The 27,226-nt window shown below is 37.8% G+C and overlaps 1 protein-coding gene across 2 annotated transcripts in view; it reads left to right on the top strand.

Moving 5' to 3' along the window:
* The window catches only part of LOC102690702 (kelch-like protein 1), a 54,751-nt gene that overhangs the window by 26,245 nt on the left and 1,280 nt on the right, over positions 1-27,226 (top strand). Inside the window, exons 6-11 of one of the 2 annotated variants that reach the window (XM_015364514.2) lie at positions 4,580-4,789; positions 14,830-15,016; positions 17,626-17,691; positions 25,383-25,545; positions 25,716-25,928; positions 26,979-27,150. In XM_015364514.2, the coding sequence (XP_015220000.1) occupies positions 4,580-4,789; positions 14,830-15,016; positions 17,626-17,691; positions 25,383-25,545; positions 25,716-25,928; positions 26,979-27,150 (1,011 nt within the window). Of the gene's footprint in view, positions 1-4,579; positions 4,790-14,829; positions 15,017-17,625; positions 17,851-25,382; positions 25,546-25,715; positions 25,929-26,978; positions 27,151-27,226 lie in introns of both variants that reach the window. The other variant, XM_006639378.3, reaches the window with a different exon arrangement.

Genomic DNA, 27,226 nt, shown 5'->3' with positions numbered 1-27,226 from the left:
TCAGTTTTTAATACAAATCTATACCCAATAGAATTACCGTGCAGAAGCTTTAAAATTAGTATTTGGATTCATGACAACGAGACATTTTAAAATAATTTATCTCTCAGTGTAGAGAGTGAAAGCAATGTTGTAATTTAATCTTTAATTCAGTTCTCATTTGCTTCATATTTTTTCTGAATTTTGTTTTTGGCAAGAATAACGAATCCATTTGTACAAGACCAAACTGTGTAGATACTCCTGTTTAGTTTAAAATGATTTAGTCCCATTTGAAATGTTTCCTCTGAACAATTTTAATGCAGATTAAATTCACCATGAGATTGTGTATCTAAATGTAATAGATACAACTGAAAAACATTAAATAATTTTAAAGCAATTATGCGTAATGTAATACTTTATACATAACTTCCTATTTCAAAATAAGAATTATGGTTATCTTTACGATTATACTTATTAATGTGTGATAATAACAACATGAACATTCGTCATTGTATTTTGTAGAAAATAAATATTCAGCTATTTTTTTCTTAGTATAGCTTAAAAAACGTGTGTAAATACATACTGAGAGGCAGAACAAATGAGTTTTGACTTTTTAATACCTCTAAGTGGTTCTAAAATATTATAATGTACTGTATATGCAAGACTATTGTCTGCATTGCTCCCTGTATTTCTAAAGAGTGGTGGATAGCATTTTATTTAAAGATTCATCTGCAAACCATATGTTTGTTATTCATGAATGAAATGCTATCATTTAAAGCTTATAATTATAATAATTACTTACACTTATATAGCGCTTTTCTGGACACTCCACTCAAAGCGCTTTTACAGGTAATAGGGAATCCCCTCCGCCACCACCAATGTGCAGCATCCACCTGGATGATGCGACGGCAGCCATAGTGCGCCAGAACGCTCACCACACATCAGCTATCAGTGGGGAGGAGAGCAGAGTAATGAAGCCAATTCACAGAGGGGGATTGTTAGGAGGCCATGATTGATAACAGCCGATGGGGAAATTTGGCCAGGATGCCGGGGTTACACCCCTACTCTTTTCGAGAAACACCCTGGGATTTTTAATGACCACAGAGAGTCAGGACCTCGGTTTTACGTCTCATCCGAAGGACGGCGCCTGTTTTTACAGTATAGTGTCCCCGTCACTACACTGGGGCATTAGGACCCACATGAGCCGCAGGGTGAGCGCCCCCTGCTGGCCCCCCTAACGCCTCTTCCAGCAGCAACCTTAGTTTTTCCCAGGAGGTCTCCCATCCAGGTACTGACCAGGCTCACACCTGCTTAGCTTCAGTGGGTTGCCAGTTGTGAGTTGCAGTTGCCAGTTGTGAGTTATTAACTTACCTTACCTTTATCCTTTAATATCCATTAGCATATTTCAAGTTTCACTAATGGCAGTATTTGCCATGGATGTGGATCAACCAACACTCATCCAATGTTTTTCAGTAATATTGTAATAATACACAGTTTAAAGACAACCCTTCAAAATGAAGTGATACCTTAAAGTGTTTAATATATTTTTAGTTTTACATAGATTTTAAGTAACATACAAGCTCACACCAGCGCAATAAATCACCTCAATAAACTGCAGAGGTCTAAAAAAGCATTAATCTATCAGATTTCATGCAACCTAAAACATTGTTTTTATGTTGACTGAAGAATAATGGCTCTCTTGGTGCCATTCAATACTTTCATAGCCTTAATAGATGATAACCTAGCAGAGATACTGTATAAATTATACAGTGCATAAAAAGAGGACTGCCAATGAATTAGGGTATATATGTATAGCATGTTTCAATTTCATCTTATGCTCTTTGTTTTGTACATGATTGTAATATTTTTTGTCTTATTACTCCTTAAGGCAAGCTTTATCATCAGTTTATTTTCAACATTGTTGTGATAAAATTCTTTACACAAACCTTTCCCTTGTCCAAATACTTGAATTGTGTAATGTAACTTCCTTAATACAACACATTCTGTACTGTAAAATACTCTTAGATACTATGCGTTTTAGAATTATTACTATCATTTATTGTACAAAGTGTGTATACTTTTGAGTATGTATTTATAGAATTATATTACTGTATTGTATACATAATGTATTGAGAATTCTTGAAATCTGAATTCTAGCTTTAAAACATCAAATTTTAAGTACATTAAAACTATAGTTGACACAAGCACTTTTATTCAGTTATAAATTTTATCATGGGTGTGATAAAATTAAACAATAGAAAGGTTATTTATGTTGTTTAAGGTTTCATGATCACATAAAAATCAGACTGTAACATAATAATACTTATTATTATTATTATTATTATTATTATTATTATTATTATTATTATTATAATCCTTGGCACCGAGCTTAACTTGAAGAACAAGATGCATGCGATTAACAGCTTAGCAGTGCCCGTGCAGCAGTACAGCTTTGGAATCATCGATTGGAGAGAGCAGGAAATCCAGGAGATGGATAGGAAGACCAGAAACTTGCTAACAAAGTATGGTCTTCTGCACACAAAAGCCGATGTAGACCGAACATATATACTTAGGAGCAGTGGTGGCCGTGGGATCACTGAGCTGGAAACCGCATACAAGAGCACAGTTGTCGGCCTAAGCGAGTACATCAAGCAAGGATCCAACAAATACTAATAATTATTCATTTTAAGACATGAAAAAACAAAGAAATGCTCTGGTCAACATCGGCGAGGAAATTCCTAATGCAAGAAATTGTATAGGGTTAATAAAGTGATTTTATTAAATCAAGAGCCGATACATCTAGCCTGAAATCAGCTCCCTGGGAAGGAGCAAGCTGGGAACTATAAAGATCAGATACAAGTTCTTGTATTAGGAATTTGTCTTTTCGCATACCCCAGCTTATTCTTCATGAGACACACAGACATAAAGACAGGGAGAGAGAAGCTTGGGGTCAGAGCGCAGGGTCAGCCATTTATACGGCACCCCTGGAGCAGTTGAGGTTAAGGGCCTTGCTCAGGGGCCCAACACAGTAGGATACGAACCAGCAGCTTTCCAGCCACAGGCGCAGGTTCCTTAGCCACAGAGCCACTGCACAACAAACAAGCTAACCTTGTTAAAACCTAGATTAATTTTATGATTACAGTACTTCGGTTAAAAATATGCTCTTAAACATTGAGTTGAGTGGCCACTGAATAATAACTGTAATAACTATAATGCGGGAGGAATTATATTTTTGGTCTTTTGAATAAATATCTTCTTCCTAAACAGAGAATATACAGTAGATTTGGATTCTCTGACACTGGTTATGAATTTTTAACAGCCTGCATTATTTTGTCTGCTGGATTTCCTGATGTTTATGTTGTAACAAGAGTTTGGGAGAAAACAAAATCGGAAAACAACCTTATGGATTCACAGCATATTATCTTGGCAAAATGTGAAATCCCATTTCAAAACCTCATGACAGAATATTTTGAAATCCCTTTCTTGCTGTGATATTAAGAGGATATAACTCAGCACAAGATTAAACAGGTGAGAGAATATTACCAGATAAATGTCAGAAGAAGTAATTTGTAAAAAGATTTGCTTAATATCCTACATTGCAAAACTGGCCTTGTACCCCCACTTTCAATGTACCCCTGACCCTAACCAATCCTTTAGATCAGCATACCTGTGTATCAGTAATGGCTGAGTAGAAAGGTTATTTACTGCCCGTCCACATTGGACAGAACCAGGAAAAAACCGTGGGGTGGAGAGGAGGAGGTGAAACAAAAAGGCTCAATGTTGTCATTATTAGAATTAGCAAATAGCTCATACAGTGGAAGTAGCTTTATATATCCTTCCTTCACACTCATTGGATGTTCTTGATTGATGGAAAATGAGCGCCGTGCACTTATCAGTGAAGCAAAGAGGTAAAGGAAAGGGGAGGAGAGGTGGTATGTACTGTACTGTAGTTCTTCATGTGGACAAACAGGGAACTGAACCCTCCGCCTCTCTCAACTGGCGACAACAGGCAGCAGGAGAGGGGGAGCCCTCCTTGGACAAGCTGTTCTGGGAGCACGAGGTGAGGAGGGACGGAAAAGTAAAGGATCAAGAACAGTGGTCAGAGCGAGAGGGGGGAGCTGAAAGAAAACGTGGTGGGAAGTGAGAGGAGAAAGTCAGACCCCACAGGGAATGGAGCAAGAGGTCCAAGAGGTGGTGAAGAACATCAGTGTGGGACTGTAGAAGCGGGAGAGTAGCTGCACAGTGCGCAGCTCAAGGGTGCCGCCAGGCAGGAGAGAGCAGCAGAGACAAAGAGCAGCCTGGGTGAAGAAATCCTTTTCCTCCTCATCCTAATGAATATGTTGTAACAAATGAATTCTGGAAAAGGTGTAATTTGCATTATCTTCACACACATATGTGCAACCAAGGAATTAGAAGCTGCTTTACACAGTTATTCTTTCAAGTCTTATGAAACAGCCAGTGCTAAGCAATATGAATCCCCACAACACAATCAAATCAATAATTGTAGTCTTTTTAATGTTTAGTTGAGGCTTCTTATTAAAAAATGCAATCAAATACTTAATTTTAAAACCATTCAAATAATAGAATTCTGTTTTCTCCACAGGAACATATTATGGAGGTGATAAGAAATCAAGAATTCCTGCTGCTTTCTGCTGATGAAATTCTCCAGCTCCTTGCCAGTGACGATGTTAATGTTCCCGATGAAGAAACAATATTTCATGCCCTTATTTCATGGGTGAAATATGACACACAAAGGTGTAAATATTTAAGTACTCTGCTTGCCTACATTAGACTTCCTCTTCTTCCAGCACAGGTAAATGATTTACTGCAAACAGGGTGAAGAAAAATGTTTCTATGATTAAGACAGATCCAAATTTGTAGAACAAATGTTAAATTACAGCGTTTTTTGCAAAATTACAGCGGTTTATGCACAGTAGCTACATTTGACTAGCAGACTCCATGGACTCCATGGACGCTGAGAAAAACTATTCTATACATGAAAATCCATCTATAAATACTATATATAATCATGTGAATTACTACACATCTGTCATCATACATTTCTACTGAAGCTGCAAAGTTCTTTGTCGCAGTTGTAGGCAAACAATATTTGTCTTGTAATTGTCACGGACGTCCAAAGGGACTAACCGTGGGGAGCAGGAGAGCGGAAAAAGACCCATATGCGTAGCGGCGAGACGGGAAAAAGGCCCGGGCTCACTAGTGCAAAGGGTTCAGGAATGCCGTATAGAAACCTATGCCCTCAGGGAGCGGACGTGGGGCGCCCTGGTGCTAGGCGGGTCTCAGGACATCCGAACATCAATGCTGAGCGAGGACAGAGTGCAAGACCCGGAAATATATAGCCCAAGTGAAAGAGAGGGACAGGAAGGACAGCAGACTGGAAACTAGGGACAGGACAGAGAAGGAGCGCCCTCTGACGCCCTACTGGCGTGACAGTAATGTTGCTCCTTTATGGCTTGTAAAACAGATCTTATTCATGAGGTCAGTTAACTGATCAAAAGTGAAGTCAGTCCACGTTGTAGTCAAGTTATATACACCACCTATTATGTTTAACGTCTGTTAAAGTTGTTAATTTTCTAGAGTTCTGCCTTCTCAAGGTAATGTTGCAGAAAAACAATTAGTAGGTTTCATGTTGCTAGTGTAAACACCTCTTTTTGAAAAAGAAGAAATATTTGCAGCTTGCTATTTTATACCTCTTCTAATTTAAGTTTAGCAAATAATATAGTTGGCAGTGCGGATGGAGCGGTGGGATTCCAGTCCTGGTGCTGTCTGGGTGGAGTTTTTGCACCAGGTGCTCTGGTTTCCTCCCACAGTACAAAAACATGCTGTTGGGTCAACTGGCTTCTGGGAACAGTGGCCCTGGTGTGCTTGTCTGTGTGTGTGTCTGTGTCTTGGGCGTGGTGTTTGCTAGGTTAGGCTCTGGCTCCCTCATGACCCTGAATTGGAAAAAACACTCCAAAGCACTCCAAAAATGGACAAATGGCTGGAATAGTATAATCTCCCCCCGGTTACTGTGTACTGTAACTTTTATGCTGGTTTACTAGATCCAGGACACTTGTGTTTTATTGGAACTTCCACATGAGCCATCTCTTTTCCTTTTCCTTCCTACAATTCCCTTGTTGACTGTTAGATTGTGATTTTGAGGCCTTCAGATGCTTTCAGGAGGTGCTTTCTCCTGCGGTGGTCTTGACACAATACATTAAGTCACTACACTTCAGTGTGGAACAGCACAGAGGAATGGAAACTGTAAAACTCATAATGGGGATCACAGGTGCTCACAGCCAAAGGAAGGAAAACTGAACCGCAAAAAGAAGTGACATCTGAAAGAGAAAGGTCAAAACAAGTCTAGGCTATAGGTTTAAGTCCTTGCTTTTTATTTCAAAATAATAATTCAGAAAATGAATCACTGATGGTAGTGTTACACTTGTAGTGAACTGAAGATATGCACCTTTTCAACACAACAGTTTTTTGAAAGTGAACAGAAAAAAAATTGTTTACATTACTTGTTGTCTGTTGCAGTTAATGATCTTCCAGGCTCTTCTTGTCAGTCAGCCCCAGTGGTACGTGGTCAATACTGCTGAGCCAAAGTAACCCCAGAGCAGTCATTGAGCAGCTTAGCCTAGGACTAGCAACCTTAAGGCACTAACCCAAAGTCCAGGCTGAGATACCTCTGTGAAAATGACTTGTGTATGTTATGTTTAAGTCACCAAACCTTCAGATAATGTTTACTGTACTTGAAAGGTAAATTATGCATTACTTTGAAAACAATTGCAGATGATTTCATTATGAAACTAAAGTGTGCAGTTTGTAAAAGGCATATAATGACAGTTACATAGCCAAATGTGAGTGTCTTGTTTTGTCAGTGTCTTGTAGAATTTGTCTCTTCTCCATACTTACAGTGCATTATGATTACTGATGTCTACACTACACATTACATTTAAAAGATTGCAGTGAAAACTGTATAACTTCTTCTTCTTCCCTTTAATTGTAAGGCATTTACTTGCCCAGTTTGATATTGAATTTGTCTGCTGTAAGATTTGAAAGACCAGTGCATATTGGATCTTATGTATATTGTAGACACATTGGTACATTGCAATTTTAATAATGATTCTCTCAAACAACTAAGATACAATGCAACCAATTCTTTACATTAAAATAGCAATTTAAATGTAATACATAAAATATTTACAATTAAAACATCTATGTATTGGATGAATGAAAAACAGCATTATGATTTCTAATTATTCAACAAATTGATTTCTAATTATTGAAGAATATAACCCCCACTATATAATTACGAAAGACTTTTACTACAATACTGGCAGAGCTCAATTTTATAGCTTTAATGATATTCTTAAGTGCCTGAAGGAATTTGTCTAGGCAGGAAGCAGTTTCTTTATTTTAAAGTTATTAGAAGGCTATAGTTTATGTTTCGATTTTTTCATTACCATCATGATTATGTCCATAGTGACTCACAAAGTCATGCCTCGTATAAAATGGATATTACAAACATCAATCACTAGCTCTAGTTTTCTGTGCCTTTTTAAAGGGAGCAACTTTGTTAAGGAACTAAAGGGAACAATTTGTAAAAGGCATGACTTGACATGAGTTTGTAAAATGAAACAGTTTTTCCAGTAGATTCTAAAAAATAGATTGGAATCAACCTGTTAAGTTGCAAAGAAACAGTTTATAGTAGGGCTTAGAAGACTGTTAACATAAATAAAAGCATGATGATTTTTCAGTTGGAATCCAGTTAGTGATTCTGGTACTGTAGGCAGGTAAGGTTTGTAGAATACTTAATCTCGGTGTGCTGAATGCTGAAACACTCATCTCTAGGATAGCCCTGCAAAACATGTAGGGTCACATTCAATGACACTGGACTACCAGTGGAGGCCATGGGGAGACCAAAGACTAAAAATTGTAAATGACCAACTTTGCAGCTGTAGAGCCTTCTTTTAGTGTGTAAAAGAATGAGGGTGAGAGCAGAAATACGAAGCAAGAGGGTAGGAAATATTTATTTTCTTTGTCAGAGAAGTCAAATACCTGACTACTGTACTGTATATATATAGTATATACAGTATTTCCCAGGACAATGTTAACTATAAGAGCAGTTAAAAATGAGAGCTCATCTTGCCTGCTTGACTGTTGCTCATTGACCTGAAGATCACATCCAACCATTTCAGCTTCAACAAATGGCTGTGTAGTTTGTTCCATCGCTGAGTTGGGGAGGAAATAAATTACATGCCTCATAAGGCACAATGATGAACATCGGATGGGCACACATTGTGAAATGACTTAAAATGTGGAACAAATGCAGTGGAAATCAACACAGAAAATAAGCCCCACTTACTGTATTAAGAGAAGGCCTTAGTGGTTCAATGTTTCTTCAAGTGGTTTTGCCACAGTAAAGCCAAGACCTCTTTAGCGGGAATCAAGGTTTTCTGTAAAGCACCTGAATGGAAATCAATGCATATGGTGCACGTACAGAATGACATGCTAAGTGCTGTGCACAACACACCAAACAATGAGGATGTCCAAGTGTGATCATCTTGTCAGGAGTGTTGTTTTGCTGTAGAAGCCAACCTAAAGTTACTGTGTTATATTAATCAAGTTCTTGGAAGTCATCTGTTGCTCTTCTTGCATGCTTATTCTGATGTGACAATATTCCTGCAGGACAACATATGTCCTCATTATGTCCATGGCTTTTTTGTAAGATAAGAAAATATAAATTATACTTAATACTACAATTATACATAATTTATGCTGAACATTTGTAGGATGAGCATTGACAAACTATGGCACCTGTGGCTCACTCCACTCTACAAGAAACCTTTTGGGGACAGAATTCCCCAAGACCGCATCTACTGCCTATTGGAAAGCCTGTGCTACAGGTGTTTGCTTCCAATGTTGGCAACACAAGTGTTACGTCCCAGTGTGTTTTCTCTGTGTTTTTTTTTCTGTTATGTCCACACTGCTGACCCTTGATTGTTCTCCCTTCCCCATTGGCCCACCATTACACCATACTTTCCGTATGATGTCATCATCAATTAGCTCTCAGCCAATCAGAACTCATTTGATTCACTATATAACATGGAGTCTTTCAGGAAGAAAAGGCCTTTTGTTTGACTTTGGTACCGTTTGGTTTTGGTTATCGCTTCGCTTCACCTTGCTTCTGGTTATTGCTTCTGGTTATTGCTTCTGGTTATTGCTTCTGGTTATTGCTTCTGGTTATTGCTTCGGCTTCGTTTGTTGGTTTGTTTTGCTTTGTGTGTGTGTATTTTCATATAGCTTTGGCTTTGTTGTTTTGTTGGTTTTTTGTTAGTTTCTTTGTACTTTCGTTTGTTTGTGTGTTCATCCTTGTTTTGCCGTCACCTAGCCCCAGTGTTACATGTTCAACTTTTGTGTTCTTTTGTACCCTGCTCCTGTTGATTACTCTTGTTTTCCCTTATTTGTATTCCTGGTTCACTTGTGTTTTTGTGTGAACTTTTGTATATAAGGTTAGTTTAGGTTGTTGGGTACACTTACACACTTAGTTGATTTTGTATTAGTACACTAGTTTAGTATGGGTGAGTGCCATTTGTCTTGTATGGTTTTGGGTAGTCAGTGGAGGTTAGCTAGGGTGTTGAAGACGCCGAAGACCGTGTGTTTCGGGTTTTCTTTTGTAGTCAGATTAGCTTTCCCTCACTGTCCTAGCCAGCTCCATTTTGTTTGTTATTTTCTTTCCTTTGGCACCACTCTAGTTCCTTACCCTTATCACACTTCCTAGTCCCTCACCAAAACCCCCCTGCTTCCAAAAGAATTATCCTAAATGTTACACCCCTATACCCCTAGACACTTGTGGTCGTAACACAAGTTACTAGCCTGTGACTTTCACAGTCAGCTCCCTGTTGATGAACACTGTTATTGGCAAAAGTTAATCAGCAAAACTTGTGGTCGGGGCACCACTTTGTTTGGTGCCCCCAAAAAAGATCTGGAATATACTGTAAATATTGCACTTAAAAGATATAGAAGAAAGTGACAGTGCTTGTCCAGCCCAATCATTATGATACCTAAGCCTGATGATTGTTTTGCAAAAATATGTGTCGTTTAAATGAGTCGACCAAATTCAACACCTAACAGTTGATCAGGGTGTATGAGCTTATCGAAGGACTCAGTTGAGTCAAATACCTTGAAACCTTGGATTTGACACGGTTTCTAAATACATGCAAGCATATTTCACTAGCAACAATTGACAAAGGAAAAACCCAAATAACATCCTGTCCTCTGAGCTTCATGGAGCTTAGGCTTCATTTCAGTGTCTGATAAACAGGATGCTTCAGCCCCATCTTGGCTGTGCTTCCATTTCATGGATGACGTGATCATTTTTGACACAGATTGAAAAACTGAATGCTGTTAACAGTATAATGGAAGGAGGGTTGACCATCAATTCCATCAAGAATACAGTTGGACTTACCAGAACAAAGTATATATAAGTATATATAGGGCATAGGAGTGTCTCCAAGCAGACACTGCTAAAAATAGCTTTTACTCAAAAACAAACTTCTTGGAATTTAGTGAGTTAATGTGCTATTCCTTATTTCTAAAAGGACACAAAAGGCAAAAGCTAAAATTCTCACTTTGATCCTACAGTAAAGTATTGCCATCGTTACATTTCTGTTATCTTTAAACGTTTCTGTAATATCATCTGAAATAGACTGTTATAAAATCTGAGAAAAATCTTAAGAATCTTAAACAAGAACAGTACAGTACTGTATAAGTAAAAACCACCTCCCATTAACTGTCCCCAAATACATCTTCTGTCTTCAATTCTAATGATTCTTTTGAAAGGTAGGAATCAAAATGCATAATGCACTGCTGAACTGCCCCAGGGGCATTAACAATAAGAAAGAAGGTATTATTACAATACATTGAAAGAGCTTCTTCAGACAGTTGAATCGTTCTTATCTGACCTGTACTGCATGTGTTAAATTTTATGCTGTATATACGCATTAATTAAATGACATAAAATAAAATAATTCAAGTAGGTAGCTGTGTCAGCATGCGTAGGCTCCAAAGGAACAGGTAAAGGTTTATTCCTGAAAAGAGGTATCAGACACCAGACACCTGAAGAAAGTTCCACAGCCTAAACATTGTTTTCAGCATAAAATAATTCAGTTTGTTTGTGCTGAAAATAGAATGATGTACTGCATATGTAATCTAGTATGTTGGATAAAGATAGATAAATACTACTCTTGAATGAAAAATTAAATATAATATTCTGATGTACAATATAAAGTTGAAAAAGTTGTTTTCTGGCAAAATAGTAGAAGCATAACAGCGCCAAAGTAAAGAAGACAAAAAATAATGACAGATGACATATAGAGATAAACAATAGTATAACCATGCTGAAATTATTCTTGAAATGTCTAATACACAATGATATGATCTCCTATGTATTATTTACTTTTCGATGGAGAGCACAACTGAAATAAATGAATGAGATACAGTCGATATCAGGAACTTGCAGTTACATTTTAACAGATGTAAGACAAATAATGATGGGACTGAAAAAAATGGGAATTTCATGGTGGCTTATTAATATGTTAAAAACACAAGGCAATGATGTTCGGGGGATGTACAATATCTTCTGTAAAGTGTACTTCCATCAGTTGATTTTTTTGTGTCATTATGTGGGGCAGAGTGTTTAGCACTGCTGCCTCTGGGTCACTGGGCTGTGGGTGTTTGATCCTGGCCTCAGGTATCCGTGTGTAGTTTACATGGTGTCACGATTATAGTCCCCCCTCCTTAAGGGTGCTCCAGCTCTTACACTTGAGACCTTATTCTGTGCACCTGATTCCTATTCCCAGCCCACCTTAAAAGCCAGGCGCTGACGCTCATCCGGACTCTGCATCTGATTTCCGTATCGTGCGAGTCCGGGACCTGGAAGCGCCTGGTCCCGTTAAGGTTTTAATCTTTGTTCCCGTTCCCTGTCTGCCGGTTCTGACCCGGCCTTCGTGTTTTAATTCCTTGTTCTGATGGATTTCCTGGTTTTGGACTTACCCTTGTGTTTTGGATATTCTCTAAGGACTACTCTTTTGGATTGTTCGCCTCGGCCACACCTCCCCCGTGCACCAGCGCACCTTGGACACGCCCCCCTGTCTTCAGCCCCGTATTCCTGCACGACGTTTCCCCAGTGTTTCCCCACTTCTTCGGATTGTGTCGTCCGCATAGGGTCCGGAAAGAACTGTTCGTTACACATGGTTGTCCAGTGTGTGGGGGTTTTCTCTGTTTGTCTGCGTTTCCACATCCCTCCCTAAAGAATTGATTGGCTACCCTGAAACGTCTCTTTGTCTCCCAACTAGGGGGATTATTCAGCTCTGCCTTGTGCCCTGTACTCAAGGTTAAGCAGTTTACAGATAATGTATGATCTGCCGTTGGTGTTTTGTGAATATGGAGGGAATTCAACTTGGATTTCCTTTTGATGTGTTACAATACCATATTACTTGTCATAATTGTTTGCAGAGAAATAAGATGAGAAAGTATACAAGGGTGAGCCACCATCTTGTTAGCGGATTTGTGAAGCACATGTGTGCGGACATCTGTGACAACACTGATTTAACTGCAGATGTCATTTCTGCACATTCTACAGTTGATGTTCTTTTTTTCTCTTTCTTGGAGTACGTGTATATCGTGTTGACAAATTAAATGCCAAAGTAAGAATATCTAAAAAACAAAAATAAATAACCTATAAAAGGACAGTGTAAAGTAAGAAATATACAACAAAATGTGGATCAATGATATTAAATACAAGGGGCTCCTACTGGCCTGACAGGCAAAAGCTATGATGTTGTCTCTGTATAATACAGATGTACACAGACAGCACAGTTCATCATACTTCAGACTCTTGACATTATTAGATGCATTTATCAAAATAATATTATATTACACAATAAGAAACATTCATAATACTTTGCTGTTATTATTTATATTAATTATAAATAAAAATACAAAACCTTTCCTTGGTTTCCAATAGAATCAAGAGATATATGTGTACAAATATACTAATGAAAGCAAATGAAGAGCCCTTGGTAATCAGAAAAGGGTGCTTGGCCTGTGGATCTCATTTTTTCAAAGGCCAAAAGAAAGGAATGTTTGCTTGTATTTAAAGCCTTGAGCCAAAAGGGAGAGAATGCCATTTGGATTTTGAATAGTTTTCATTGATTGTGTGCCAAGAAAAAGACTAAGCCCAGGAATCTAATTACGTAGAGAAATATAAACTACATGCAACACAAATCTTAATTATTGGGATGGAAAATACATATACATAATCATATTTAATCAGATCAATATGTCATAAACACTACAAGCATGCTTAGTTTCCTGATTAATTCAAAACTTTTAATACGATTGATCTTTTGCTTGGAAATGTCTTGCTTGTAGAAGTGCATTTACTGTACCTTATCGCTCGGGACATGCCATGACTTTGGCACAATATTCTTGAAATCTGACAGCAAAAAATGTTTAATGGTTAGATGTATCATTTCATAAGGACAATAAGTTGAGCTCTTCCTGTAAACGGACTGCCGATCTTTGAACTTTGTTGTAATTGCTTTCTCAGGTCCGTCAGTGTAAATGATTGTTTTCTAGGTACATGTAATTAGATAATAAAACACACAACACCTTCACCTCTAAAAACCCCTGTCCAGCCACATAATTTATGAATTGGAACATTAAGCCACTTTATTGAAACCTATATATTTATTTGTATTGAAGGTTATTTCCAAACAATAAAGAGAACTGCTGTCTTGGAATTGCACCATGTTTGTATGTAGTGAAACACTGTTTAAATATTTCATCCCACACATATTCATGTACAGTACATCATCATAAACTACTCAACCAGGGCTCATCTCCACTAAAACACACAAACCTGCGTTTGGTGATGGAGCCATTTCTGTGTCGTTAAATGCTAGGGTTTTGGTTTGGTAGCATATTGTTTCGTGGCTTTGTTCTTAAGGGGAACAAAACGTATTTACCTGTATAACTGTTCATGCTTGGACACGTGTCAAGCAACTAGGAATAAAGTTAAGAACCTTTTGGGTTTATTCCTGCCACAACCAAGAATCCAGGAAAAAAAGACACATCTTAGCATGTGCGAAAACACTTGCCTTGAAATGCAAAGCACAGTATTACTTTTAATGAGAGAAAATATTGAAAGAACCTCCCCAATGATCTATGACTATTAAACACCAATTTGAATGGCTGAAGAGTCATGAGACTTTTATCACTCTTAATTTGATACAGGTTTCTAAGGCACCCTACAGAAGAAAACCAGACAAAACCACAACTTCCTACAAAAGAGAAAAAAAACAGTAAACGGATAATGAATGTGGATCATAAACGTCTCGTCAGAAATCCAACCACTTTTATGGAATAAAAACGTTTTTTTCTCTCTCAAAAGTGATACACTGAAATCAACTGCAAACATGAACATTAAGTTAAGGGAAGAAGGTATTAAATTTGAAAAGCTACTGTGCCAATAGCTTATGCTGAGCGACTGTGCCAGGTCTGTCTGCTCGTATGGTATTGTGTGAGGTAATACAGCATGTCCTTCAGCTCAGCTGCATTTAGCACCAGTTTTATCGAAGGGGGGTTCGTGTATTCACTTTTTGGTGCCTAACCCAGATTGCTAACATTTTATCAGGGCTGCAGGATATTGCCCTGTCGACACAAATCAAGGAAGAAACGTGAGATTTCAGTTCAGTGCAAGTGGCATTCTCGGACTGAGCAGAACTTTTCTAATTTCAGATAAAATCAATGACGCTTTTGTTTCTTTTTATTGTATTTTTCATACAGCTTCTGGCAGATCTAGAGAATAACGCTCTCTTCAAGGATGATATTGAATGTCAAAAGCTTATTCTTGAAGCCATGAAATATCACCTTCTACCAGAAAGGAGGCTTTTGTTGCAAAGCCCGCGGACAAAACCGAGGAAGTCTACAGTTGGAGCACTATATGCTGTTGGAGGGATGGATAATAACAAAGGTACTGAATAATATATGGAAATGGTATTTTCTCCTCAGGAAACATTTGCCCTGTTCCAGCTGTGCTTCAGACTTCAAAGATACTGTACCTCCCTTGTAAATACTTTAGCAGCCAGGCAATGTGTGTTTTCTTTTTGTTTTAAATTCTTACTTTTTACTTTGTATGCAATAATTTTTAGCATCTGTCACATCCGTAATCCAATATAATCTCAAAACAGTGCGACATAAGTAGGAAAATAATGTGTTTCTGAATACATTTGAATTATTTTCTTTTTTACAGGAATAAAGTATACTTTAAAGACGCAATGTTGAGTACAGTAATTTAATATACAGCAGAAAAGCGTCTGGTTAATTGCTTTGGCACAATGCAATGTAGCACACATTCTCATGACTAATGAGTTAATTATTTTTTTATGAATTGTATTTCATTTTCTGTTAAGGGAATTCCAATGTACATTATTAAGAAACACCGTCAGAAGCCAGTGCATTGTGTCTCATAGATAATTACGCGCGTACTTAATTAATATGTTTGCTTATGTAGAAACAAAGCTTTTTTAAATTGACTATAAAAACATTATTTTCTGGACACCTCTTATCACTGGGAGTTATTCTTCTCTGTGCCCAGTTCTTCAGAGATAGTATCTGGGTTTCCAAGACAATTATCAGCTTCAACTACACTCTCCCTTATTCGTTTCAATCAGTAACGACATCTCTTGTCATTACTTACAAACATTCCCATGCTCTTCTGGATCACTTAAAGTGCTTTCAGAATACAATATATTAATTGTTTCCAGAAATACAAACAAACAAATTGCCCCTGGGCAAAATTCTGTGCTCTATTCATTTCAGGGTCTTAGGGGAACAAACCAGGCAGAATTCCTTACTGTTCTATTCAGGTTCTGAAAGGAAAAAACAGCCCCTTTCCTTACCACTGTAACTCTGTCCAGCCACATAAATCCATGACGCTGGTGGTAACATGATTTACATGTAAAAACAGATTTATTTCTAGATCTGCAGGATATAAAGAATATTTGAAAAAAATGTTTTTGACATAAAGTGTTCTTTAATGATGTACCTCTCTGATTCTAAAAGTTTAGTCATAAAATCCACTATGCTGTTCAATAAGGCTGTGGCTGTCTGCTGTACTGTTTGTACTAGGGCAGCCCGAAGACATTAAAGCCCCCATGACACTACACTGCTCCTTTGTCTCTTACTCTGTGCCATTTAAAAATGACTTTTGCTGTTGAATGAAGTTGCTACCTCAGGTTATATCTGTGAACTCCAGTCAGGGTGGTGGTTAAGCTGTAACTCATTGTGTAGTGTGGTCTGAATATGGTTCCTGTGAAGAGTTTTGTATAATGTGAAAACGAGGATCGATTCATTGTTCATCGATGAACACCTGTGGCATGGACATAACCATCCTACAGGCATTTAAACTGGGCATTACTAATCTCCTCTCCTGAGGCAGTCCCTCCACCTCCTACCAGTAGGCAATGGACTATGCCCACCCATGGAAAGACTCTGCTGGATCCCAACTAGACTGGTGGAGAAACTAAAAAAAAAACTTAAAGTACAGTAGGTTAGCTCAATCTGTTTTTTTCTTGAGGGTTTAGTTGCTTTTTATAGTGAGATGCTAACAAATTATTGACACTCCTGCGACTCCCAAAACATCCAGTTTCTTTTGCTCGTTCTTCCCCTGGTGTACCGACCAGCCGAGTCCTCTCAAGACGGAAGGATGATGCCTTGATCGCTTGCCGAGCAAGACAAGGCTGACTGCTTATTTACAGGCTTGTGAACAGCGTCGCCAGGTCTATAAGGAAGCTCTCAAGGCTGCCAGCTCCTTCTCTATTCCACGTTTTTTTTCTCCATCGCCAAAATGTCTGAGCCCGTCTATTTTTGTTTCCTCTACTGAACAATATAAATACGTATGATTTTATTCACAAGCAAGACATACAATGTTAATAATCATCTGATGACATCAACTCCTGCAGTCATGTCAGCTACACCTACTGCAGCTGAAACAAATCTGCTCTCCTGTCATTATATTGCTGTGGAATCTGCTTATGTAACTAAGTTGGCAGCTACAATGAAACCTACTACCTTTGCTTCGGACCTTATTCTTATACCCCGTATAAAATCTAGTTTCTCTTCTCTTTGTCCTAATATCATCTAAAAATAATTTGACGCTGATATTTCTTAGATAAGAATGTTTCAATGCATCAGTACCCTGCAATGTATCATCTGTCACTCTGCAATGATTTACAAACTTATTTATGTATAGCATCTGTTTATCACCTGGTATTTTAAGTGTGTCATTTAAAAATAAATATTTATATTGAAAACACAAATCAATTATATATATTTTTTATTAGCCTGGGAACACCCTGTATAGTAATTGTTGTATTCTCAGGCAATTAAATTTGCATTAGAAAGTAAGAATGCTTAAATTAATTATAGGATATCTCTGCTGTAGTACTAGATGTATAAGAAATATGTTTGTTTTCTTTATATGGAACAACAGGGTATTCATTTCTAATAAGGATTGGTGAGTTTAATCCTTTGTGAATGAAAACCATAAATTTTCACTGTTTTCTTGTAATGCTTCCCTAGGTGCAACAACCTTAGAGAAATATGACCTAAGGACAAACACTTGGACACAAGCTGGAATTATGAACGGTAGGAGGCTGCAGTTTGGAGTGGCTGTGATTGATGAAAAGCTGTATGTTATTGGTGGGAGGGATGGCCTACAGACTTTAAACTCAGTGGAATGTTACAACCTGAAAACAAAAACATGGACCACCGTGCCTGCGATGTCAACTCATAGACATGGACTTGGTAAGTAAACCATGGACAGTTCAAATAAACTCATCTCTGTCTTAAGATCTGGTGTCTTGGCTCCTTCAAGGCTACCCAAACAGCAGTGAAGCATGAATGCAAGTGGGCAGTCAGAAACAGCTGCACAGGAAGATTCTCATTATGTTGTTTTTGTGGTAACTGATACTAGCTAAAGACAAAATTCTCAAATCAATCAGCCCAGTGGATTAATAACATGAGACAAAAAATAAATTGATGAGCACTCTCCTTCCTGTACAAGACATTAATGACTTTCTCTGAGTCTTGTAACCTTTCAGACCCCATTACCCTATTAGTTTCTAATTAAGGACTTCGATACCTTCCATTTCCACGACAAACAGAGAACATTAAATAGATAAAAATGCAATTATTACGTCAAACTGAGACTGAACCTAACCTATTTGATACACACACTTTTTTTAGCTAATTGTTTTCTGGTATAAGAACTTTGGAGTATATAATTCTCCAGGAGAATATTTTGGATGCCTGATTAATTAAATGCATACGCTTCCTTACCAGCTGACTGCAGGGCCTCAGACTCGATGCACATCTGCACTTTTTGCATGGTCTGCCATGTTTTTTTGTACTTGTACTGTCTACACTGTGTGGTGTCTAATGTACATACTGCATACAAATGTCTATAAACTCCTCTACTACTTTACTACTACATATATTCCATACTGTTTAACACTAAAGGACATAATAAGGTGTTCGTTTTGCCCATCTATCTGTTTTTTTTTTCAGTAACTAATTAAATTGACCACCCAAGAATCTATTTCTACGCTTTCTTGAAGGAGACCAGGGTATCGGCTTCAACTTGCTCCATACTCCCACAGCCTTCCAGTTCTCAGATCTCCATAGCTTTAATTTGTCTTTTCTGGTTTAGTTTCACTGGTGATTATGAAGCAATCCATATAATTATCTTGTCAGCTTCTGAGGATTCTGAATCAAGTCCTCTCATAGCCGGCTCTGTGCAGGATATTCCTCTGAGCAGAGAAAGTTATCTGCCTGCTGTCTCTGAGCCGATAGCAATATCTTACTCTCATCTCAGTGACCAAATTGTACACAGTCTTCTCAATGAGGCCTTAATAGTGCAGTAGGCAATTTTAACATAATAACCACTAATTCACAATACTTGCTTTTAACAATACTGTATATCCTGTTTCACTTACTGCTTTCCCACATTGCTGGAAGATTAAAATAGCATCATCATATGCAGCAAAGTCATTCTTAGAATCAGCCTGCTCAAACTTAATGTTTCACCTTTTATTTTTGTAGTTTTTTTCTACTTTGGTTGAATTGTTTTTTGACAGATTTTAATTTCGAAAGTGCTGTGCTGATTTTTAAGAACTTTGTCTCCTATATAGCACAGCTAAATTCAACCATTGTTATGAAACACTGCAAAATAAGCAAATTATTCATTAACTAATTTTGGAAATGACTATATAATGTTACAATTGCAATTATTTTAAATATGAAGAAAACAGAACACAGAAAAACACAAATAAAATGTATAAGTAAACTCATTGGTGAAAATGATGTTGTCTTCTAATATCTACAGTACATATTATGGCATGTATTACACAATAATGTAATTAAATACAACACTTTTTTCCTGTTAGAAATTTCAGCCAAGTATTTTGTCCTTATACAGTACTTTGTGTTCTGTAGTTTTATTCCCAGAGGTTAATGGTTTATTTCCCATTGTCCAGTATGTTTGCACTGTTGATACTGATCAATTACTATTCAACCACTGTGAGGAAAATTATTTAGCTTTGAAGTTTCATAATTTATCTTTATATGTAAGCAGGTGTTATTCTAATTTCAAAAGATCATCATGGTGTCTGCTCTATTGTTACATACCGTAGTTTCTTCGGATTTTCTATTGCTGTCAACACTGTGTGAAGTTTGCATGTTTTCAACAGTTTCACACGTATTTTGTTCTGGGTGCTCTTGTGTCCTCCCACCTCGCTTGTTGAGACATTCTTGGAATGTTTGTATGGCTATTTCAAATGTTCCCTTTTCTCTGTAGCCCTGTGACAGACTGATACACTGTCCAGGTGGAGAGCAGGCTCTCTCTCCCATCTTGAACCTCATATTCCCTGGATGGGCCTTGACATACAGTACTGTGGCCCTGACCGAGAAAAGCATCTTCCTCATAATGGATGGGCAACAATATGCTTTAGTGCAGAGCAAGTTTATTTGGCAACAGCCTGAAGAATAATATTTCTAATACAGTATGTCTTCTCTGGGTGAATTTCAAAAATACTGTATGAAGAACACAATCAGCAAAGCAGTGGATATTTACTGTGTGAACCTGAAAAGATGCAGATCTCTTTCTTGTTCCTGTCCCAAACTAAACACAGTTAAAGGTTAACATATTGGATTATACCGCACAGAACAGAAGGAAAAAAACTCACTGGGTTTAAGGAAACAAAGTCATTAGCAACATAATGAGGATTAAGTGCTTTGTCTATTGAATCTTACCTTGTATGAGTCTTATAAAAGGTATGACTGGAAAAGACTATCGATTTTAACCTTTCAAACTTGTGTATTGTTTTCCAATCAAGGTTCCTGTTTTATTTAGACCATTTATATAGAGCATATTTTCTGCCATAAAAAAACAGGACTTTATGGCATTTTTGACAGAAACATTAATGGCAATTTTAGACAGAATTGGTGATTAATAGCAAGATGACTTATTTATACACATTCACTTTTGGAAGACTTGGTTTTACCATTCTATGTACTATTTTTCATTAAATGTTATTTATATTGCGATGAGACCTGCTGCAATAGTACAAATATTCCTGGCTAGACTTCAGAAAGTAAAGCTTTATCTCTGATTACCATCAGTAATCAATTCCGGAGTTAACAGGAGTCACCAGAAAAGAACATTAGGTTTCACTGCTGTTCCATTTAATGTCTCTTCTTTTAAACTGTTTGCAGTGTTTACACTGCGATGTCAGTTTTCTACCCTTGTCCACAGAGCTGTGCCAGTAGATTTTGTTTTAATTTCTTTTTACGGGGCCTACTGGGCTGCAGGTTTAACTGCTATGACAGCTCATACCAACAGCTTATGTCCATTGAGGCCTTGCTATGGGTTTGTGATTAGCATTGGAATATCCTTCTGAGCTGTGACATCAGATCACAGCACTGTTAACTCACATCAACCAGCAGCTACTCTTGCTCTTGGAAACTAAAACTGCCAATTTCTCCTTTACAGGTTGCAGTTGTTTTTTTTTGGTCTTAGAATTGAAATCCAAAATAAAAAGAAACGTGTTAATGATTTCACAGCTATGTAAGACAAGGAAGGACTCCTCTAGTATTACCACTAGATGGTAGCACATGTGCAGATATTTTTGTAAAAGGGAATATGAGGACTGTACAGCCTTTCCTAAATTTGTCACAAAAATGTTTTTATTTATAATTCCATGATGAAAGGAAACTATTACAATTTAACCAACACTCTGAAATGACAGTGAGTGTCTAAAATATCATATTAAATAATTGAAAAGTCAATATTGATGATGCAGTTACTATCTTTTTTAGTCAATTATCATTCATCCTGCATTAAAAGTCCATACTGTAGCTTAATACAAAAACATCACCTTCTGCTTCTGTAAATACACACCTGCTTTCCATTCTCTTCATGTCGTTAAAGGTTTGCATCACAGGATCACAGGTACCACCACATCACATCACTGCATCACAGATACTACATGTCCCAGCAGGACTGACTTGTTCATTTATTACTTGTACGCTTGTGTACATTTCATTCGAAGCTGTTATTATACTTATTATTAATATGACTCCCCTTAGTTTGCTGGTTGTCTGAGAAAACATGCAATGTGGTGTAAGAGCTGGATTAAATAGAATCCAATTTACACAGTATTATAATATGCACAGTAATATAAATATACAGTTATACAGTACCTATAGTTGAACAGCAGGTCAGAAAACAGGTTGGGATAGAATTGGGATGGGACATTATTAACAAGTATTTGTGTTTGTTTAATAATAAGTAATAAATACATAATCGTGAATGTGATTTTAATGTGGAGTTCACTTTCAAAGGTACTGATGAGTAAAAAAGAGGAGATCTAAGAAGCAAACAATTCCAATAATATTATCATATAAATAATTCAACAAGCAGAGGACTCCAAAACCAATTAAAAGTAACAGAAGTTTGTTTCTCAGTTTGTAGTTATGATCCCCTCAGGGCAAGATGAGTCATTAAACTCAAACCAAACCTGACCTTAATCGTGACAATCGTTCTTCCCAAGTCTTCGTTTTTCAAAGCCCAATTATTTGTCGACATTTGTGGGCAGTGACATACAGTACCACTGCCTTGATGTCGGACTGAGTGACATTGCTACTAAAATCTAGTATTCCCCCTATGCAAAGAAATCAACGCCATAGATCTTCTTTGCTGAGCTGTGAGATGACGCTCACTAATGACACACAGTACAACACTCAGAAAGTCACCCTGGCAGCAGATGATGTCACTTCTAGGAACATGTAATGCGCTGACAGGAAAGATGTCAGCCGCTTATGAATTTTAGCTTGAGGTTCAGCTGCAAATTGAAGTCTGTATTCTGTATAAACAGCAATGCAATCTCTCTATGAATTTAAATCCTGCATTGACTATTTCGCATTGAATAGATGAAAGAAGCCTTTGTCTAAGTATTTATTTGAGTAATTTAAGGTGTTGAAGAGGGTAGAAGTTTTAATTAAATCCTGTTTTATTAGACAAATATATTTTTCTTAGAGGACCATTCGAAACATAATTTAGCTAAATAAGGCTGACATTTTACCTAGAAAATGGCTGAAACCTTAGAATAAGTCAGGAGTTGCAATTAGGTTACATATTATACATATTATAACTAATTATAATTAATGAGATAAAACTACATGACTGCCATTTACTACAATCACAATGGTTTTTATGAAACTTTAATAACTTCAGTTCATAGAATATGATCTAATATAATCATACCTGTGTTAATAAAAAAAAAAATTTCTGAACAAAATGCAAAGATTTTTAAATTTTGTATTACAAAGCCATAGTATGTATTGGAATGCTTTTGTATCTGGCTCCTTCAAAATAACAGTTGAAATGGTCTTCTAAACAAAGACAACTTTAAAACAATTAGGCGTTTTCTTTTTCCTCACATGAAGTTCCTTCCATCCATTTTCTAACTGCTGTGTCCTGCTCAGGCTCAGAGGGGAGGCAATGCATGTCAGGGGAAGCAATGGGCCCACCCTGGACGGGACGCCAGCCCACCGCTGGGCCCCCACAGGACACACAGACTCAGACACGCACGCTCACATGAGCGCCAATTAACCTTCCAGTATGTCTCTGGACCTTGGGAGGAAACCAGAGCACCCAGAGGAAACCCAGGCGAACACTGGGAGGACATAGAGACTCCGCGCACATAGCACCCCATGAACCGAACCCAAGGCCCCTGCACTGTGACACAGCAATACTGACCTCGCCACCCATCACAGGAAGATGTTCGCCCGAAATACTTTGTTTGGCCCTTTACTTTTCAGTATTTACTGTACATGTTTCCACTTGGTCAGCTTTTAAGATCACATGGTCTCAACTATTATTTCTATGCTGATGATACTCAAATCTACATCCATACCAAACCGGACACTGATCTGGCTATCTCTATTCTATCTATCTATTCTATCTACTTGCATCTCCAACATAAAAACTTGCATGGCATTTAACCAAATTTGCATTAGTTTGTTTGTCACACATTTTCTGTCTGGGCAGGGGAACAAGTTTGCTGGGTTTCTTTATGTCATTAAGTAGCTTTTTAAGATGCTCCCCAGGTGGTGCCTGTATTTTTATATTCACTATATCTTTATTTTATTGATAAAGTGATTATCACAGTACTATAGTACATGTAGGTAACTTTATAAACTGTCAAAATATACTGTATATGGTACAGTATATGCAATAAAAAGGTTTATGCATTTTCAGGAGCTCTATCACTTTTCTTTTGCTCAAATGCTCAAAGACATTTCTTTGTACAGTTTTGAACAAGACATTACAAAAAATATGCTGCTGCTTTGGAAGACCAAGAAAAGCAAAATTGTTTAAAATTGAACTACTTTACTCCAAGGGATCTGGAAGTATGGAACAAGCTACCCTGCTACCCTTGTTGTCAAAGCCAAAGGCCCTGGCTACTTTAAAGAAGAAAGCTGGATAGGATCCTTGGATCAGTTTTCTATTAGCAACCAAACAAGCTGAAGGGGCCGATGGCCTCCTCTCTTTTGTAACCTTTATTGCCTTCATTGTGATCTAAGTGCTCATATTTATCAACAGGCAGTGATGTATGACTTATTTATGCAAAATAAAGGTCTTTTTTGAAATATCAAAATGGAAATAGCATAGGTTATAAAAATGTAAATACTATACTATGATGTATACAGTTGTTCCCCCTACACCAATAATCCTATAATTAGAGTTAAGAGGCATTTCTGACAGTTTAATCACAGTGTTTGTTTTTTATACAAGACAGGGGATGTAACTATGATCTATATATAGACTGATTACCCCTTAATGCAATTTTTTTTGCTGTAACTTCTGAAAATATTTTCATCTTCACTAATAAAATGCCAAACACAAACATGTAAATCAAGCATGTTTTAGAAGAGACATAGTAAATAAATATTGCTAGAATGAAGGTGTATTTTATAGTGTACATAAAATGCAAAATACACTAGAGACAAGGATTCTCGCTCCTAATGAAGATGATACATTCCTCCTACAAATAAGAGGCCTGATACTGTGTTGCAGTAATGTTTGCCATAAATTAGCAACAAAATATTTTTTGTTGCCTTTACTGAAAGAGAGGGAATGCATTGTTAAGTCATTTACTTTTTCATTTGGGGCTATTTATTTAAGTGTTCAATTATTATAAATTAAAGAAAAACTGACCATGTGTATAGTAATTATGTCATATAGTATTTTCCTAAGGCTACTCTGTCATAGAGGCTAATGTTCTGTTATTGTTAAAACCCCTTTTTTAAGTAATCTGGGCAGCCAGCAGCCATTTCACCCTGCAACTCACAACTGGCAACCTGCTAAAGCTAAGTCGCTGTGAGCCTGGTCAGTACCTGGGTGGGAGACCCTGGCTGGAAGAGGTGTTAGTGGGGCCAGCAGGGGGTTCTCACACTGTAGTCCATGTGGGTCCTAATGCTATGGGTGCACTATGGCTGCTGTCGCATCATCCAGGTGGGGCTGCACACTGGTGGTGGTGGAAGGGATCCCCAATACCTGTAAAGTGCTTTGAGTGGAGTGTCCAGAAAAGCGCTATATACGTGTAAGCAATTATTATTGTTATTAATAGCAGTTGTGAATGCACACACAAAGGCACATGCACCATACATCCAATCACAATCAAACACAATGGTAATTCTAGAAGGTCTTGAAATACAAATTCATCATCCTGTTCAGTATTCAGTTTGCATTGCCGCTGATAACGTCTCTTTCCAAGGAGTGACAGTATTGGAAGGCCCCATCTATGCAGTGGGAGGTCATGACGGCTGGAGTTACTTGAGCACCGTGGAGAGGTGGGATCCTCAAAGTCAGCAGTGGACGTTTGTGGCAAGCATGTCCATCGCCAGGAGCACTGTAGGAGTGGCCTCTTTGAATGGAAAGTGAGTAATGGGCAACTTCTGCATTTCCGCAGAGCACCACACATTGGGTGTCAAAAGACGTTCTCCCATTTTAAGGCTTCTTTTGATGTTTGATTCACTGAAAAATAATGGCAACCTGAGTAAAAGCCCTTGTGAGTGAATGTCGATCTCCCGTACCTCTGTCTGAGCAGGCTGTATGCAGTGGGAGGCCGGGATGGGAGCTCCTGTCTCAGCTCGATGGAGTGTTTTGATCCCCACACTAATAAGTGGAATGTTTGTTCGCCGATGTCCAAACGACGAGGAGGTGTTGGGGTGTCAACGTGTGATGGATTTCTGTATGCTGTTGGGGGGCATGATGCACCTGCTTCCAATCACAGTTCCCATCTCTCTGATTGTGTGGAAAGGTAATTAAGTAATACCTCCTCATAGAATTACATTAATGAATACAGTTTATAGTAATAGTCTTTAGAAAATGCGATCATGCCAGATCGCTGGTCATAATGTCCTGTAGAAGGTCAGCAATGCTGGTTATTCAAGCCCTTTTCATTTTGTCTAAAATTAAGGTCTTGATTATTTTTTTCCCTACTGTAAGGTTTCTTGTTACAGTTGTGTCAAAATAAAAGCACAACAATCTGAAAATCTGGTTGATGAAAACCATCCGTTCCGTGACTGGCTGTAATACAGAATGTCACTCTGTGATATTTTAGACAGGCATTTAATTAGGCTCGTTGCTGTACAAGAATTGTATAGACCAGCACAAGCAAACTGAGTAATTCATGCATTCCCTATCTGTCACTTTGCTTCATTATGGAAAGCCAAATCTATCAACACAAAAAATATCCTTGTCTTAATTAATTTAAGTAACTTTGGAGTTAAGTAACTTTGACATTTGTAAATTTGTGCCACTGGGCTTAATAGCCACTCCTCATACTCACTGTATTTTTAATGTATATTGCATACAACATGTATTATATTTGGATTGTGCACTCATACAGTATATCTATACTCTGTACAGGTACTTAAAAGTGTATAGTAAGAAACAACTTTTTAATAATACAGCCAGGCATTGTCTAACTGCTTTCTCCAAACTAGGGTTACAGGGGAGCAGAAAACTATCCCAGCAAGCAACAGGCGCAAGGCAGGATACACCCAGGACAGAATGTCAGTCCATCGCGAGACAGAAACTGACACAAACACACACACACTCACACCAGGACCAACTTTCCGAGAAACAAGTTAGCCTGCCAGTATATCACTGGAATGTGGGAGGAAACCAGAGCAGACATAGGGAGAGCAAAGGGAACCCACACAGAAATGGGGAGGACATACAAACTCCATGCAGCTGGGACCCAGGACTGGTCCCAGGGCCCCGGTGTATAAGGCATATAATTATAATTAAACTTCTTATATACATTTGCATAATTTATTTGTTTGCCTTTGGTATTTCCATGCAGATATGACCCCAAAACAGACACATGGACAGCTGTGGCACCGTTAGGCCTGGCTCGTGACGCTGTTGGAGTTTGCCTTCTTGGAGATAAGCTGTACGCAATCGGGGGTTATGATGGGCAAACATACTTACAAACAATGGAGTGTTATGACCCTCAAACAAATGAATGGACAAAGGTGAGTAAGACATTAAAAAAGAATATGAATATTTTCCATTAGTAGAAGTAAGATAAAGCAGTGTTCCTACTTCTCT

Source organism: Lepisosteus oculatus, chromosome 15 (genome assembly GCF_040954835.1).
Source record: "Lepisosteus oculatus isolate fLepOcu1 chromosome 15, fLepOcu1.hap2, whole genome shotgun sequence".
In the NCBI taxonomy this organism is placed as follows: Eukaryota; Metazoa; Chordata; class Actinopteri; order Semionotiformes; family Lepisosteidae; genus Lepisosteus; species Lepisosteus oculatus.
This window is presented reverse-complemented; position numbering and strand designations above follow the sequence as displayed.